The 18,089-nt window shown below is 38.2% G+C and overlaps 2 protein-coding genes across 3 annotated transcripts; one reads left to right on the top strand and one right to left on the bottom strand.

The window, feature by feature from the left end:
• Positions 1-1,661: 1,661 nt before the first annotated feature.
• On the bottom strand, positions 1,662-13,009 carry si:ch1073-513e17.1 (sialin). Its single transcript, XM_036566583.1, has 12 exons — positions 12,789-13,009; positions 11,709-11,809; positions 11,410-11,557; positions 9,703-9,923; positions 8,006-8,239; positions 7,698-7,872; positions 7,045-7,163; positions 6,467-6,628; positions 5,918-6,050; positions 5,677-5,824; positions 3,638-3,728; positions 1,662-3,533 (listed from the first exon to the last, which is right to left on the bottom strand). The coding sequence occupies exons 3-12, from the start codon at positions 11,507-11,509 to the stop codon at positions 3,381-3,383; spliced, it is 1,536 nt and encodes a 511-aa protein (XP_036422476.1). The 5' UTR covers positions 11,510-11,557; positions 11,709-11,809; positions 12,789-13,009; the 3' UTR covers positions 1,662-3,380.
• Positions 12,546-18,089, top strand: ppt1 (palmitoyl-protein thioesterase 1 (ceroid-lipofuscinosis, neuronal 1, infantile)). Of its 2 annotated transcripts, none has more exons than XM_036566588.1 (10): positions 12,546-12,647; positions 13,971-14,136; positions 15,542-15,651; positions 15,748-15,875; positions 15,965-16,035; positions 16,273-16,375; positions 16,944-17,034; positions 17,201-17,299; positions 17,386-17,457; positions 17,680-18,089. In XM_036566588.1, the coding sequence occupies exons 2-10, from the start codon at positions 14,034-14,036 to the stop codon at positions 17,800-17,802; spliced, it is 900 nt and encodes a 299-aa protein (XP_036422481.1). In that variant the 5' UTR covers positions 12,546-12,647; positions 13,971-14,033; the 3' UTR covers positions 17,803-18,089. The 2 variants fall into 2 exon arrangements, with proteins under 2 accessions (XP_036422481.1, XP_036422480.1); XM_036566587.1 differs by lacking the exon at positions 12,546-12,647 and adding an exon at positions 13,478-13,585.

Raw genomic sequence — 18,089 nt, 5'->3', positions numbered from 1 at the left:
TCGTACAGCCCGGTCTGGTCTGACGGTATGACGTAAGCTCGGTGGGTCAGAGCGGATGCCATGCGCCTCTCCTCGGCGGTTAAGTTCTCACAGTGTGCTCTACATGTAACTGTAGGTTACTGAACACAGCACAAGAACTATGATTTTTTCTCGCGAGAATAAATGGGTCACGTACTGATTAAACTAAACGGTTTGAGTGTTTTGAGCAGCTTTTCACCGGTCAGGCGCCCTCTGCTGGCTTTCTTTACAGCTACAGTCACTCTGTGTTCATGATGAAGACTGGTGGGATGTTAAACAGATATTTGATATAACCACTAATTTGCTCAATGTAGATAAACTTAGAGACTCTGATTTCTTTACAGCGGTGGTGATAGGAACCAGGGTCGTGATGTCTACAGCACAAATATAACTTTTTTATTTACTATCCAAAACTACCAGTAAACCTACAGGTTACATGCAGTGTTGATGATGGTAAAACAGTGTTAAATCTAGTTTTCTGAGATATTTTGCTACAAAGCCCTGCTGTACAATCTGCCGGATTAAAATAAGTGGATAAAAATACATTTTAAGCCAAAACTATCATAAAACATTGTGTCAGACATCAGGCAGCATTGATCTGACCAATCCATGTAATACCTTTCTGTGAGGGAGCATTCAGGGACAATAACCTCTTCAGACATTTGGTTCCTATCACCACTGCTGTGAACAATTCTGACTCTGCAAGTTTCTCTAGTCTGGAGCATTTCACGTCAAACCACTCTGAGTGACTTTGTTTACATCTCAACCACTTAATTATGTAATTGAAAAATTGGTGGAGTTCCCCTTTAAAGTTGTTCGCCGTGCCTTGTCTAGTAAGGCTAGATGTCTGTCTAAATAGGTGAATGAAACTTTTTTTCTTGTCTGCTTTCCATGATTTGGCCCAAGACGTCACTAAATATAACACAATCAAGTACAATAATAACCCTGAATTTTACCATCATAAAGCCACAAACAATTGAACTTTAATACCATAATTGCCAACCTTGATAAAATCCAATCTTGGAAAATCTTGATAATAACATTTTTTGATTTGTTTACACAGCAAAACTATGTTGAATGTTCAACCTTTTGAATTTTCTGTTACCTCCTTCGGTCAACTGATACAACATAAATTACACAGGAAGGAAAGGACGTTTGTTCAGTCAGATTTTTGTTCTGTGTCTGTTAGAAAGAATGAAGGCTGCAAAAGAACTTTTCACACTAGCTGATGGGTCATCTCCAGCAGTACGCTTAACTATCGCCCCTTCTCAAAATGAGCCATTTCCTTAGCCAAACCACCAGAATGACTGTCTTTATGTCTTTATCAGAATTTCACTGGGAGGCTTATTTGATTCACCACTGCATTATTATTGCTATTCTATAGATTATTCCTCAATAATGTCTCCCATTTATTATTGCTCTATGGGATTCTCTTGCACTCAGAAGCAGAGATTTAACATCAGGCTTTGTGTATGTCTAGGTTTGAGCTAAAACTAAAAAGATCATTCCAGTCAGGTGAGTCATCAAACATATGACAAAGAAGAAATATATATTTCAGATGGATGACATTGTATCTTGTATAATGTTCATAGATTATACGTGTATAATTTATAAACAAATTTGTCAATGGAAATACAATGAAAAGCGTTTATTAATTATATTTATTGGTCAGTGTCTGTGGACATTGTGTTTCACAGATAGTTTAACATGCTCACATTTGAGACTAATGGAGCTAATTTTGTAGTGCTGTACCCTTAGGTATACTATATGTTTAATTTCAATGAAACAAATCAAACTGAAGATGTTTTCCTCCAATAAGGTGAACAACTTTGTTATTTTTCATAAATATTTGTTTTTATAAGTACATTCCATGAATAATTTTGTAAGCTATTCATTCACAAGTCATAATTTCATTTTTCATGTTTCCAAACAGGCAACAACAGACAAAAGAATGCTAACTTTATAGGCAAATGTGCAAACAAAATGTAGAGTTCTCAGTAAAGTAAATGTGGACCTTTAAAATAGATCTGCTTACAGATGACAAAATACAAAATACTGCAGCTGTGCAGACTTTCACTCAAAATATCTGGTAGATTAAAACAAAACATTTTTAAAATGTGTGAAAGTTCAGTTACATAAACAATTTTCCTTCTGAGGTTTTTGATAAATTCAAATAAACTCCATGTTTAAACTCTGATTTACAAATCCACAGCTCTGGTTTCAAGACAGTGGGCTTATGACACCTTTCCTGGTATTCTTTTCTTACTGTAATTGCTGTAAAAAGGCACAAAAATGCATATATATGATCCTTTGATGGGGTAAGACAGTGTCTCTTTGCAAAAGAAAATTTGCTACAAGAAATGTTATACAAATACTGCTTCAAAGCTGAAGTAACCAAAATGACTTTAAAGTCATATTTTGTCTGTGTAAGAAGTTCCATAGTTTAAAGGGCTGGGAATGATCTCAATATCAAAATAACAGTACAGGACAGGTAAGGAAACATTTCTTCCTTCAGAATCATCTTGGCTTTCAGATGAAGTCAATTTTCAATATAAACATGGCACAGTAATATCATTGTACATTACAAGTGATGAACATTAAAATATGAATAAGATATGAGGTAATTTATGAAAATGCTCACAATTAATATTGCCTATTGTTAATTCAATAAAAATAATTCATAATTATTTTCTGACAGAATGCTATTTTATATATAAAACAATAAGGAACACATAAAGGCAATACATCAACAATATAACACGATCAAGTAAATGATCCAACATTTTCCATCAAACTGCTATGACACAATGATATTTATGACTGCATTGCTTATTCTGCTTTATGACCTGAGCAATAATGGCATCCACAGAAATGTAGTGAATGTACTAAAAAATTTTGTTGCCCAGTGAAAGTGCAACAAATAAAAGCGTAAACAATTTGTATTTTTTCATTTTATCATAAGATATACTCTTCAAGTATAAACAAAAGATTAAAATACAAAACAGAAATTGTGAAAAAAGAAATTAAACAATTCTGACTATGACACAAGTATAAAATGTGCTTTGTTCCCATCATTTTTAGACAAACCTTTCAATCCAACATAAGAACTATCACAGTATTAGTGCCACTATTATTGGTGCACATGGTTGAAAAACACATGTGAAAGACGCATAGTCCTTTTAACCTGTATTAAAAGGGACCCCCAGAGCAGCATAAAAACAGTATACAGTCCTCTGTATAACAAAGCATTTTGCCTTTACCAGCTCTAAATAGGCTACAGGAACAAAGGCCCACATAGCATCCTGAGTAGCTTCAGCTCACCAGCTGTACAATGCAAAATAGAGCCCATCGTGAAAACATGTCTAGTGCTCCCTCTCTGTCCCTGTCTCTGTCCTGTCATCTGATACTGCCCAGCGTTGGATCTTTCCGGTGCCAAACAGTGTGTACAAGCAGGCTCCGAGGGCACTCACCCCTGCAGACACACAGAATACCTTCCTCCATCCCACCAGAGAGTGCTGTAGTGGAAAAGAGAAACAGAGGGGGAGGATAAACCTTTTTTATTTAATATTTTACTAAAATGCATTATTTTGCCATACAGATTATGCAATCAACTCCTTACGTCTTTAGCAAGGTAACCGACTGCAATTGGTGCAAGTATTCCTGGGATGGTCCCGAAGGTGTTTGTGATCCCAAGCAACATGCCTGCATACCTGAGAACATGAGAGATTGAGAGAAGGAGAGAAGGACAAAGAGGTAGGAAAGCTGGTAAAGGCTCACAAACCACTGAGAATGAAAATAAAGAAAAAGGATGAGCAATATCACAGATTTTTTAACTTTTTCCCAATCCGATACCAAGTGTTTTACTACACTGTAAAAACACAGTTGGGTCAACTTAAAATGTTAAAGGGCCCAAAGCCTACATTTGTCTTTTAATTCATTGTTTTCTCTGAGGTGCACCTATTGTTTTTTGGGTGGTTATACCATTTCTAATCTCTTTACCATTTCTAATCTCTTTTAATCTCTTAGAATTAATTGGGCTGTTTTTGTACCTTTAAGACTGATATGTAAATTATCTCTGTTCTGATTGGCTGTCCTGTATTGAACCTCATTTTAAAAGCAGCCCGGACTGAAACACCCCTTACAAGAGCAGGTTTAGGCAGGGCCTGGCTGCTTCATATTACTCCTGTTATATCAAAAACATGAATGCAAAACAACAGAGGGCGCGCACGAGCAAAGCCTCAATGATTGAGGGTATGGGGTGAATGGACCTAAATGGCAAAAAAGTGAAAGGTAACATACTTTTTAACCATTTTTCCAGGACCTTCCTTTAAATTTGAAAAGTCAGAGGATGCATTTCACTAAAAAAAGCAAAGAAAACGTACCTCTATATTTCCTTTTTTCTACAGCAAATAGTAGGGACACTAGCATTACTGCTACGAGTGCTGATTGATTGGTGGGCTGATTAGCTCATTGGCTAAGTACAGAGATTAGCTCTGACATCATGAACATACAGGATGTACTGTTATAAAGTCCTAGACTAAATATGACATTATAAATTTTGTATGAAGTTCTGTGTTCAGGAGATGAATACATTCTTCTATATAAAAAAATGTTTGAGCATTTAAAACTATAATTTTGCTCAAATGCTCCATATTAACCCATTCATTTTATACTCGTTCGAGAGCGCCCTCTAGTGTTTGACAAACCCGGAAAACATTACTTCTCCTCAGTACAACTCTGCTCCTGATAACTCATCAAATGGGTGGAGCTAAACTGCTGTAGCCTGAATATGTGGATCTATGTAAATGCATTCGTTTTCATGACATCACAAAAAAAAAAATAATACAATCCATATACCTGAATGGTACGCTTTGAACGTTTACATAAAACATCAGGAAATTTACTTCAAGAAAGTTTCACAGCTTTTTATCAGTTAATGGAACTGCATTCACCAATGCCCTCAAGTTGAGGAAACCCAAAAAGCTGTGAAGTTAGTTGCCTTAAAATTTAAGCTGACCCAGCTTTTCATTTTTATAGTGTATGCTGATACCAGTACTCATACCCAGTATTTTCAAAAGTATTTTGGAGTACAAGGGAAACCCTTGCAATATGTGGACAACAAAAAAGTACATAAGTATATTAGTAGTAATATAAAAGCATATTATATTAGTACTAAATGAACTGCCAAAGATCAGAGTTTTAAGAAGAATAAAATAACCCCAAATGATCTGCCATTATACAGCATTCACTCCATCTTGTTCACTGACTTACTATGCTTGTGTATATAAGGAGCAAAGGGAGAGGGCGGAAGGAAAAGTAGTTCCTATCCCTCATAATTATTTTTAATTATTTTAATTACTGCAATCCTTTTTTTTCACTTTTTCCACATAAAAAACACATTCAATCTCATAAACAGAGATAAATAACCAGAGAAAACACTAAAAAAATCACCTGGAATCAGTACTTTCATTTGAGTTTCTGTCTCAAAAGGAATCATTGTGTTTGTAACATACTAATAATTCAGTATCAATACTCCTGTCCTTAAGGGGCAGTATGAAAAGCAGAGCTAGAGCCTTGGAGTAAAAGTATGCTTGGGTGGAGAGCAGCAGAATTATAAGAAGGGAAGACAGTGATTTTAGAAGATGATATTGTCAGTACCGAGGTGCGATGTCAATCTGGTTCATGAAGACTCCAGCAGAGCTGATGCCTCCGATGGTAGTGGACAGAGTGAGAAAAGTTACAGCCAGGATGCCACTGCAGCCTGAGAAACCCACTGCAACCAGCAACCCCGCTGGCAGCAGCATACCTGCACAAAGCCAATATTTCAGACAGTTAACAGAACATATTAATATCACGACAAACTGAACTGACAATCTGTCAGTATTGAGGGATTGCTGACCGGCAATAGTAAAGATTTTGCGAACTGCCGTTACACTCAGTAGCTTCCTCTCCAGGAGGTTGTCCGCTATCACACCTGACAACACGGAGGACAACCAACCTCCCAGGTAGGGCAGAGCCGACAGGAAGGAGTTCTGTGTGACGTACAGTGAGAAAACATAAGATCATGTCATACATACAGGTTGTTTGCAAGCGTCCAAATTTACTTAGGAAAAATTCTTACTACATTACCTTGCTTTAAATTAACTTTAATTTTCTCTAGTACAAATGTTTTTTGTTATCTTGTAAGAAGGTTTTGCAACAATACAATCAAGAAATTTTCATTTTTAACAACTGCTATTTAAGATCTTTCATGTTCTTATAACTTAAATTATCCTTTTTATTCTTTCTTTTCTGGCTCTCTGTCTCAAGCTTTGTCTTAACTGTGTGTCAATCTGTTAAGCACTTTGAATTACTATTGTTTGTATGAAAGGGATTATACAAATACAGATTTGATTAAGGCAGTGCTGCCCATATTACGGTCCATGGGCCAAAAGGTTCAGCGTCTAACCTGGCGTAGGTCAAAGTGTAGCACAGTGTCCATGTAGGTGGGCAGTGAGGTAAGCAGAGTGTAGTAAGACCAATTAGAACACATCTGTGTGATGATGATGGTCCAGAGAGGGACCGAGAGCAGCATGGGCAGCAGCGGTACTGTCCAACCATGGGACCCCCCCTGCACAGGAGGGATGGATAGATAGATAGATAGATAGATAGATAGATAGATAGATAGATGCTCTTCCTATACAGTACCTTAAACCACCATCAAATGATCATGCAAGCAATTTAAAGGCAACATTTATTGCATTGTGATATTTTACCTATTTACACACCCTTATACACACCATAGTTGCTGATAATAGTGATGATGATATTCTCAAGTGTCATTAATGATGATTTATGAGAAAATCTGCCTTATGTAAATGAATCAACTGGATGTGCAAATAATACTATGCTTAGTAACGGAGGAGTGAGAGTTTACAAAGGCGTACAATGAGTCTCACTGTGAACAAGCTTCACAGGCCAAAAATTGACTTCATTAACAGGCTTTTTGTTATTAACTCAAATTATCCATGGAAGATCACTTTATACCTCTGAACCTATAGAGTTGATTATGTATTCTTTTTCTTGGTCACTTATTCGTGGATGTGTGCGAGGTTCATCTGACACCAGGATGAACCATAGTACTGCCCAAAGACACCCTGCGCCCCCTGATGGTAAAATATGAGAACACAAATCAATTGCCTAACATGGTTTCAAAATTTAGCTGAATAAAAGATTTCATAAATTGCACAAAAATGTAAAAATACATCGTTTCCCAGTGTAACAAAACATCACACGCCAAGCTCAGTTTAGTTACTGCAGAGAGTTTTAGGGTTTTATTAGGGATGATAGTAAAGGAATAGGTCACTGAAAAATCATATTCACAGTTTTCTCCTAACCCCAAATGTAGTTGATTGACCAAGAAATGTTTGGTGTCTAACGTTTGCTTCTTTAGTTTTGCATTAGAGCTATAGAGCTAATATAACAGAAGTTTATGTCACCCAAAATGATTTTGGGTAACATACGTTTCCCTTACTTGTAGCTACATTAGTCCCTTAGCTCCAATGCTGAATTTAGAACGGGGGAAAACTGTAAATATAACGTAAATTATGCCTCTAAGACTAGAAAATACATAGTTGTAAAAAAAGAGAGAACTGAGCTTGTTGGGTTAAAATATGCAGATCTAAGTTTTAGTTACTTACCACAGCAGTAGAAGACTGCAGGCCAGCCCAGGCTGTGGCAGATAAAGCCAGTGAGAGGAAAAGCGACAAAGGCACCAAAATTACCCCCGGCTCCTGAGAGAGTCATTAGACGAGCTCTTTCTAATGGAGGGGCCCAGCAAGCCCACATGGCCATCATGGCAGGGAACGTCACACCCTAACCACAAAAAGACAGCATTTAACTGCACTCACACTTACTTCATTATACTGAATTGGTGAGGCACATAAAAATCTGCACAATGAGATCAGTTTCATTTCTTAAACATTTTAATATTTTAATTTGTTCTCACTTCTCCAAATCCCTCTAAGGCCCGTAGAGCAAACAGCCACCTGGCCCCAAGCTGTGCTGCGAGAGGAGTGAGAAGTGTGAGGACTGCTGTGCATAGAACTCCCCCTCCCAGGAAAATGCTTCCACCAAATCGGCCGGACAGGTAGCCCCCAGGGATCTGGGTGAAAAGGTAACCAAAGAAGAATGCACCAAGCAGCATTCCCTGCGTCTCAGAATCCCATGGGTATCGTGGCACCTGGAGTGATGTAAAAATGAAGAGTGGAATATTTCATAATGTTAGGGGTACCTCCTTAAATTACTGAATCGCCGCGCTCTCTAGAAAACAAGTTAAGGGTTTAAAAATTCTACATAATTCAGTGGCTGAGCTGTAAACAATGTCATTCAGAGTTGTTTGATAATAAATAATTACTTTTGTGAGAAACTGACTTATTTCTTTACAGTGGTGGTGACTGGAATGAGGGGTCGAGATGTCTACAACACAAATATGCCATTTCATTTCTACATATTTCAAACATTTTGTGTAAAAAAAAAGTAAAAACATTTTTTTTGCGAAGGTATCATCAGGGAATTTATTTGTAATTACGCTTTGTGTAATATCTTTCTGTGAGGGAGATTTTATAAGCATTAGAATGCTTCAGTGGTCTGATTCCTATGACCACTACTGTGAACAATTCTGACTCAGTAGGTTTCTCTGGAATGGAGCATTTCACCGCTCTGACTTTGTTTACATATTAATGGTTAAATTATGCAGAAATATTGAAAAAAAAAACATCAAAAAATGGTTTATAAAACCACACAATACATAATACATAATAAAATGAAATATGAGGAGGGTGTAGCTAGAACATTTTGAACGGGTGGCCAGGTAAGACCCACAGATTTTATTGGGGTGGCAGACTGCAAAGAAAAAAACTAAACAAATAAAATAGTGTTACGGTATTAAAATGACATAAACTGATACATTGTTTTTTCTCTGTAATAAAATACTACATCAAAACAACTATTACCAAAAGTAAACTGAAAGACAAAACTGTGGTGATGCAACATTTTTTAGTCATTCATGAGGAAATGATGTGTTTGAACCAAGTAAATTAAATGTTGTAAATTAAATCACTTTTTTCAGTGCACAACGTTAACTTTAAGAAAACACTTCATACAGACAGGTCATAGAATTTTTTAATTTGGGTTGCATTCACTACATGTAATACATGAATGTAATGATTGGAAAGCTAGCCAGACAGCACTGTATGAGGTAACACATGCATGTATTCAACTGTAAAAAGGAATTAGCGTGATAAATGATTACAGCTTACTAATTTTTGAAAGTTAATGCATCTAACCATCAAATAGACTTATTCACAATATAGCTCACAGAGCATCACTGCTGAAGGGACCCAGTGCACATTCACTCGCCTGTCACTGAGTAAATTAGCCCATCACAGCAAAATACGCTGATTATTAAATGAAGCATCATCAGACTCTCATAACTGACTGGTAACTGCACTGATGGCAGATTTTCACCATAAAGCGCAAATAACATGATGGCTGACTGATGATGACTGACTCACTTTCCATAACTGGGGTGGCCAGAAGGGTGGACATACTTCATTCCACAGTGATCCTGGCCACACCTGTGAATACTGACCCCTCAAATCAGAGGTTCTTTGTGTGCTGTGAGAGTGGACTGAAAACTCTTACCCCATCTGGCTGATCCAGAGTTTGACTGCTGCTGTTCAAGGTAGCAGAGGACACTGGGCATTCCTTTGCTTTACTGCCATTTGAATCTGGCTGGGTGCTAGTTCCATTGACCATGGCGACCATGGCAACACTGAGATTGACCCGGAGACCATACACCACAGCGAAGCCGAAGAACATCATTATAGCCAGATTGCATCGCACGGAGCAGCATTTGGGAGGCACTGTTACACATACAACCTCAACATCACAATCACAGTTTACATTTATATCCAACAGAACATTATGTTATAAGAGTGTATCATTGGTGAAAAGGTTATTGAACACAAGACTAATTTATTACATTTGTCTGCAAAAGATTGGGCACCTCTCGTCAACGTTAAACTCCCTGTATGTCTTTATTTTTGCAAATTACAAAACATGTAATTTGGCCAGGCGTATTCAAACATTTTCCTACGACTGTACAGCATAGATAAAATTAATAATCTTTCAACAACTTATTTTTTTTCCTGTTTGCTTAGTCAGTTCTTTCCATAAAAGACAACCACTTCTGGCACCCGATCCTAATTAGAGGGTCAGTTTTCCAAAAACAGATTGAGGAGCTTGGGTACTTGACAAAATGGCACTTTAAATATGGATTTATGAATGTTGCATAAACCCACTTTAATATAATCCAAAAATCAAAGCAATCTGTTCTTTATACAAATCTGCTTTGTTACATTCTAAGACACATTATCTCAGTGTTACCTCATAATAGGCTGAAACATGATACCTTGTGATTAGAAAGAAAGTGATTTAGAATATGTTGTTGGGAAACCCCACAAGCAGCCACATGAGCAGGTTTCTTGGTGTAGGTGTGGTGTTCCTGAACTAGGGGTGTTGCGGACATTCCAAAGCAGAATGGTTTTTTTTAATACTTCCACTGTCAAAGTGTACTTCTCTTCACATGATGGATGCTGTGAACTGATTTGATCTTTCATCTTTAACAATCACATTGCATGTACGTACAAAATGGTATGAATTATGGTTCAATGGTTCTGTACAAGCAACATGTACTAAACATGTACTGAGTTCACTGAATCTGCCAAAAAACAGTGAAAATTTCAGAGCCAGGAACAACTAATGTAGCAATGAATAGGATTTAAGTCTTTATTCTAACATCAGCATAAAGCACGCCTTGCTTATAGTTAAGTAAGAGTAAGTCTATATTCTACACAATATGTTTGAGAACACAGACTTAACCTGCAGTATAGCAGATTTGCAAACTTTATGAATACATTCAAGACACAAGCACAGTGGTTTACTAGATGATTAGAGGAATGAAAGCAGTGCATGCTAATTGTGACTGAACAGAGTGGTGTTTTGTGTGAGATGCAGATTATTACTGGCTTTAGGATAATGTGGCTAAAAGTAATGGAAGTCCATGTCACCCAAAATCTTGCATCTATTATTTCTGCCCCACTGCAAAACTAAAGAACTTTAGACATTGAAAGTGTCAAAAATTTTATTTCTCAGTGAGCCACTTCTTTAAGTAATCCAAAATAACCCTACGCTTACAATAGGTTTTGGTTATCATTGTACTTCAGTATCAGTGTAGATCTACTAATCTAGTAATTTAAATATGTTCCATAAAACATTCAGAAAATCTCTCACATGTGGAATGTGTACAAAAGAAAAAACCCTGGAACACAAAACTCAGATCAGACCTACCTGAGAGTTGCTCTGCTTGTTTCTGCAGCAGCGGAGAGTTCTCCTTACTTTCCTGGTCCTCCGCAGAAGAATTAATTGAACAGCCATAATTCTGGGCCATCGCAGACGGTCAAGTGCAAGAACTAAGTTGGGCTCACCAAACCATCATCTGCATCAAAAACATTCCAGATAACACTATTGATCTGTCAAACAGGACAACCTCTGAACAAAACGATCAACTGAGCAACACAACTAAATACACAAAACACAGAAACGTTAGCCACACTTCACTTTCATGTAACACCTAATTAGTAACTTACTTTAACAGGAGGCATCCAGGCTGAGGTTCATGGTGGCCGGTGGTGATCTGAAAACTCTTTTCACTGTGTACACTGCAAATCACGCACAGTCACACTTCCTCCTGTGAATGGGGAAGAGGAACTTGTGCTTGATCTTATGACATAAGTAATCCATAACTAATCCTTGCAGGCGTCAGCTTCACGCTACACAAATATTAGCCAATGTTTATAAGATAACTAATGACCAAGGGTATAATGATGACAATACAATATAAAACCTACAAAAATAAACATCTAGAATGTATTGAAATTTAAAACAGCAACAGTATGGTGGATTTGGCTCTCTGTGTCTTCTGAGATTCTCTGATTTGCTGTCCTTCCTCTTTTTGGAGGTTTATTGTATATTTACATTGTTCCTTTATCAGAACCACACCAGGCTGTAGTGTAGGCTATATTTAGAGCTCTCCAGATCACAGAAAATATCAAAAATAAAATCAAATCTTGGCCAGTGAATTGGAAATAATATTGACCAAAAATCGTATCGAATTGAGAATTTGTGTATCGGTACACCCCTAGTGATGACTAAACAGCAGACGTAGCTACAGTATTTTTGCTGAGTAATGTATGACCAGAGTTAAGACTCTGAAAAAGGCTATAAACAGCTGATAAGAACAGTGAAATCACCCCACAGCCCAGGAAACAATGATCACTTGCAAAAACTTGCATGACGGTGTCTCATAGCAATCAGCTGACAGGCTGATATGGACTGACAAGACTTTATCTCTCAGTACCTAAAGATAATATGGCTATATCACTTCTTCTGTCAGTCACACTTTAAAACCCTCCCAAGTTAACCTTGTTCCTTCACTGCAGTCAGCAAAATTATCCGGATGTTTTCGATGTTAGCTTTATCATCTGGTAACATGAAGCAAAAAGTAAGATCTCACAGAGCTCTTACAGGTAAAATGATCTGATACCACAAAGCTTAGTTTCAAGATGCTTATCAGTACAAACATTTAAAAAAGTCTTCGGGATCATTTAACAAAACAGTCTAATAGATTTGCAATACAGCCTAACGTTATATGCTAAGATTTTTCTTACCCGGAATGTAAAGTTTTAGTCGAAAGCAGCCGATGTGGTCTAAAATACTCATCGTGTCCTAACTGAGTGTTTTCGAAATAGCTTTTAAGTTTTATTTCGCAAAATCTGCCACGGACTCCTCTGTTGTCCTGCTGGACATTGGGCAGCAGTCAGCATTCAAAGTGAATGGCTGCGTGTTCTGCGCAAATCGCAGATTTCCAAAAGATTCTCACTGAACGATGCAAGAGACTTTATACGGGATCCACATGATTTGTAGATCGCAGAATTTGCGCTGCAAATGCGCTATTTGAACGCAACAATGGCTGCCCCTATTGTTTTTAGGCTGAATCTCGAATGACCCTCTCCTCCCTACGTAGGGCACTCGGTAGGTCACAAAAATAATGGCCTCTACGCCCAAATAGCACATTATATGTCTAATAGAAAGCCAGTGATATTTAACCATGAGCTGCACGACTTCTTGTCTAACGTTTAGTGCACAACTTGAGAGTAAAAGCCATAGTTTTATGACCTACACAGTGTAATTTAAAGGGAGTAGGGAGCCATGTGAGGTTCAACCTTAGTCAGTTATGCCGGAGCCGGTTTGTGTCACATGACTGCCGCGTGGGGCTGACGTAAAACGTTTGCGGAATTGCGTAGCACTGCTTGCTAAACAATATGGATTGGCCAATGCAAACACTTTTAAACTCACATCATTCACTCATTGTTTGTAATGCCGATGTTTTGGAGCCACCAAGCGGTGTCTCGCGTTTGTTTCGGTTCCGTCATGTGACTCGTTGTAGCAGCAGCAGTTTAATACAGTAAGTAATGTGATTACATTTATCGCTGTTTTTATTCTATGTGTGTGTTTAAGGTAGTTAAATGATTTAACTCAGACATACTCATCAGTGAAGTGAGTTAGTTAGTTATGGCTTCTCACTAATGTGTCCAAGCACAGGAAGGAGGCTGATCAAACATTTTGACAGTTTATAAAGAGAGTGGTAGTAAAACAGCCGTGTGAATTTCATGGCAACTTATCGCGTCACAACCCATGCGGTTCACTGATTTGTAGCTGGGAAGCATTTCCACAGTTTTTCTCTCTTTTTGCTTTGTTCTGCTTCTCTCTCGCTCATTGTGCCACAAGGTGGTTTTGTGCACCGCTTCCTCTTGAACGATCACATGATTTTTCTGTTGTCTTCTTCCTAGTGTAAGTGGCTTGGTTGTGTCGCATTCACGTCTACAGTTCGCTCGTCTCCGGTTGGACCAAACATGAACCTGCGCCTGTTCATTGGGCTTGGAGCACTGCTTTTGGTCTCAGGACCAGTTCGAGGGTCCAACGTCTCCACACCTTTGGTCCTCTGGCATGGAATGGGTATGATGAAGCAAACGTTCATTATGCACTACACCTGTGCTACACGAATAGACCATCGGTTTTAGTTGTGTAACAAAAAGCATGTTTTCATGTTTGATATGATAATGAGTTCTGAGGTCAATGTTTAATTTTTTTATCTGTTAGATATATCTTGCTGATTATATACAGCTGTACTTACAGCAACAGAACTTATCTGCCACATGAACTTTCAAATAAAATAAACTCCAAAAATCGCAATGCCTAACATTTAGAACGGACTTCAGAAAAAAGCCTGATCATTTGAGCTTGAGCGGGTGCACAACATAAACTACCCAGCCCCTCAGCCCCCCACTCTGATCAGGTGCACCTAGAGATGCCTTGTTTTCATCATTGACAGTGTTTTCAACAGAAAAAAAGAAACCTCCCAGATAGCAATGTAACGCTCAGCACCCCACTCACTGTAAGCCATTGCTAGACCACCCTCAGACCACCCAGATTATTGTCCCGCATACAAGGGCTAACTAGTTTTTGATCTCCTCAAACAGATTTTAAATGCACACAGCCTTTTATTTTGAAAAAAAAAAATGCCCAAAAAATGCTGAGCAAAAAAAGCCTAGGCCTAATATAACTTGGTTTTGTATAAAGTGTTGTTGTTGACACTGTGCTAAATTAAAATGATTTGCTAATTCACAATGATAACGAAAGAAAGGAAGGAAGGAAAACTCAGTAAACTGGACTGTGAGTGGGAAAAGAGCCCTGAAAAGTGGCATTTTGTCTAATACTCTGCTGAACCACCAGCATGCTGCCCAAAAAATGCTGAGCAAAAAGCCAGTGGGCTGCCAGCTTTGTTGTTATTGGACCAACAGTGGTCCACCATTTCCCTACTGTCCTCTTGCTCTCTGGGCCTTAGAAGAGACAGATCATCAGGAGATCATGGGTTCGATCCCTGGTGAAGCTACAGCCATCTGTGGCCAGCAGTCTAAGAAAGCACAATTGGCCTCGCTTTCTCTGGGTGGGTAGGATGGCCCTATGCTAGCCAGCGCAGGCGCCTGTGAGCTGGCGTAAAATAACTGGCAGTTAGCGTTCTCCTCCAAGAGCCTTCAGCTGTCCAATGACGTTGTGTTAGCGACAGTTTGAAAATATGCAGCGGCGCTTCACAGGAGTCGGAGGAAGCTTGTGTTCGCCTTCACCCTCCTAACACTGATAGTGTTGTGTGATTAAGGGAGTCTTAACTACTGGGTGGAATTGGATACGATGAAATTGGGGAGAAAAATGAAAAAAAAAAACAGAGGGGCGTATCTGCCAGTTATACATTTCTGCTGCGCTGAAATCCTTACACCTTTACTGAATACATAAATATATTATCTTTGTTTTTATGAAGAAATATTTGTATAGACTCTTTTTCAGTATTTGTCTGTCTGAACAGGGGACAACTGCTGCAATCCTCTAAGCATGGGTGCAATTAAGAAAATGGTGGAAGAGGAAGTGCCTGGTATTTATGTGCTCTCGCTCATGATCGGCAAGACTGTTGCTCAGGTACTCCAGTCAAGTGTCATGACACACCTGTGCTTCACTACAAAACAACCAACATGCTATTATAATGAACTCCTTGTCTATTCATCTGTGTTTCAGGATACAGAAAGTGGGTTTTTCATGGATGTCAATGAGCAAGTGGCGTTTGCCTGTGATAAGCTAGCTCAGGACCCCAAGTTGAAAGCGGGTTATAATGCAATGGGCTTCTCCCAGGGGGCGCAGTTTCTGTGAGTGCTGATTCACTGGACTTAAATTATAATGCTCTCAAGGAAGTGACATGAGAAAACTCAGCCTCCATTTTCCTTTATCTTACCAGGCGTGCTGTGGCTCAGAGATGTCCAAATCCTCCAATGAAGACTCTGATCTCAGTTGGTGGACAGCATCAAGGTTTTGTAACAGCTCTTCTTTTAGCTCTTATGGGCTTATATATGTTCTTGACATGTCTCTCATTGAAAGATGGCTAGAAGCCACATCTTCAACAGTTTAAATTGTGGCAAAATATAGAGAGAGATGCAGTCAGTGGTTTGGTACAGTGAGGGGAATGCTATGTTAAAAGTTTTGTAACCATCATATTTATTTCTGTTTATTTTAATGATATGTTATTTTTGTTTTTTTGTTTTGTAGGAGTATATGGTCTGCCTCGGTGCCCTGGGGAGAGCTCTCATATTTGTGACTGGATCAGGAAGAAACTGAACTCTGGGGCCTACACAGATGCAATCCAAAAACAGTGAGATTGTGACCTTTTCTTTTAAATGATCAGTTTATAAAATAGAGAATAAAGAATATTTCTGACCATAAAACAACATTAGTGATTAGTGGTGATAACACTGAAATGAAAGTTCTTGGTTGAAACTGAAACAATGTTTAAAGTTTGTGTTTTTAGTATTATGCATGAATTCATTGTAAACCTACAAGGTAAAGGAACAAGACATTTTCTTATTCTGTCCCTTCAACTGAACATTTTGAGTTATTTTGAATAACAGAAGACCAAGGAACCAAGTTTCAAGTTTTGCCTACAACAATTTCCTTGCGCTCCTTGAATACAACAGTAATGAACAATACAGGAAAGCAAAAGAAAACTGTGAACTACGTCTAATTCTCATCACCACTGAAATGATACGTAAAGTGTTATATTTTGACATTATGGAGTTTTGTAATCTTAGAAGAATGGAAACAGCATTACTTGTCTGAAAATGACATTTTCCAACAATAATTGTCAGTGGCTGAATTTTGGTGCACCCATAACTAGTTAATATTATATGTATTCTTCTTAACCTGTAATTATTCTGCTTTAGCTTGGTGCAGGCTCAGTACTGGCACGATCCCCTCAATGACAACTTGTACAAACAGCATAGCCTCTTCCTTGCTGATATAAATCAGGAGCGGGTAGGTTTTTGTTCCAACAGATCTTTTTCAGAAACTATAAATGTGCCCAAACGACTAATTTTTGTGTTGTGTTTTTTACATAACTAGATTCCTTGTGATTTTTTTCATTTCATCCATCATTTCAGTTCTGTCCCTGTCTCCACTTACTCAATACTATTTCTTAAAGGTGGTGAATGAGACCTACAAGAAGAACCTCATGTCTTTGGAGAAGTTTGTCATGGTAAAGTTTCTACAGGACAGTATAGTGGACCCTGTGGTCTCAGAGGTAATAAATTCAGCTTTAAAACCTTTTCAGTAAAATTCTGTTCCAGTGATGAAGGTCTTTACTTAGAAAACCTTCTCCTTTCTCAGTGGTTTGGCTTTTTCAAAACGGGTCAGGCTGAAGAAACTGAAACTTTACAGGAAAGCACTCTGTACAAAGAGGTAAGACATGCTTCTCTGGGTGTGTTTCTTTTAATTTTTTCATGAAAAATCCCACATATGTATCCAATCAATGATGAGGAAACCTTCAAGCAGGCAAGAAACAGAAGAATGTGATTATACGCTTTGAACAGCAGAGGCCCAACTGCTTCTGTTTCACCGACCTGCTTTGGCAGGTGAAATTGAAGCCTGGAAGTCATCAGAGTGTCATGTGTTGTTTTGCAGGATCGTCTAGGTTTGGCAGAAATGGATAAAGCGGGGAAGCTGGTGTTTCTTGCTACAGATGGAGATCACTTACAGTTCAATCGCGAGTGGTTCAACGCCAAGTTACTCCCCTACATACGCTAACCCCCCGGAACATGAACAATGAGAACAGACAGACGCAATATGCACATCTGCTCCACTGTTGCACATTCTTATGTCTCTGAATCTAATGACATTTTACAGATTGATTGTAAGCTTTTTACATTTGATTGACTGATTGATTGATTGATTATAGAACAGTTCTCTTTTGTTTTATTGCACTGATCTATTTTTAGTTTATTAATATTAAGCTGATCTGGACATAACAAAGAGATTTTACTTTTTATTATTTTACTATCTCAAAAAATAAAATATAACATTTAGGAATCTCA

Source organism: Colossoma macropomum, unplaced genomic scaffold (genome assembly GCF_904425465.1).
Source record: "Colossoma macropomum unplaced genomic scaffold, Colossoma_macropomum, whole genome shotgun sequence".
NCBI classification, from domain to species: domain Eukaryota; kingdom Metazoa; phylum Chordata; class Actinopteri; order Characiformes; family Serrasalmidae; genus Colossoma; species Colossoma macropomum.
Note: the sequence above shows the minus strand (reverse complement) of the source record. Positions and strands in the feature narration are given on the sequence as shown.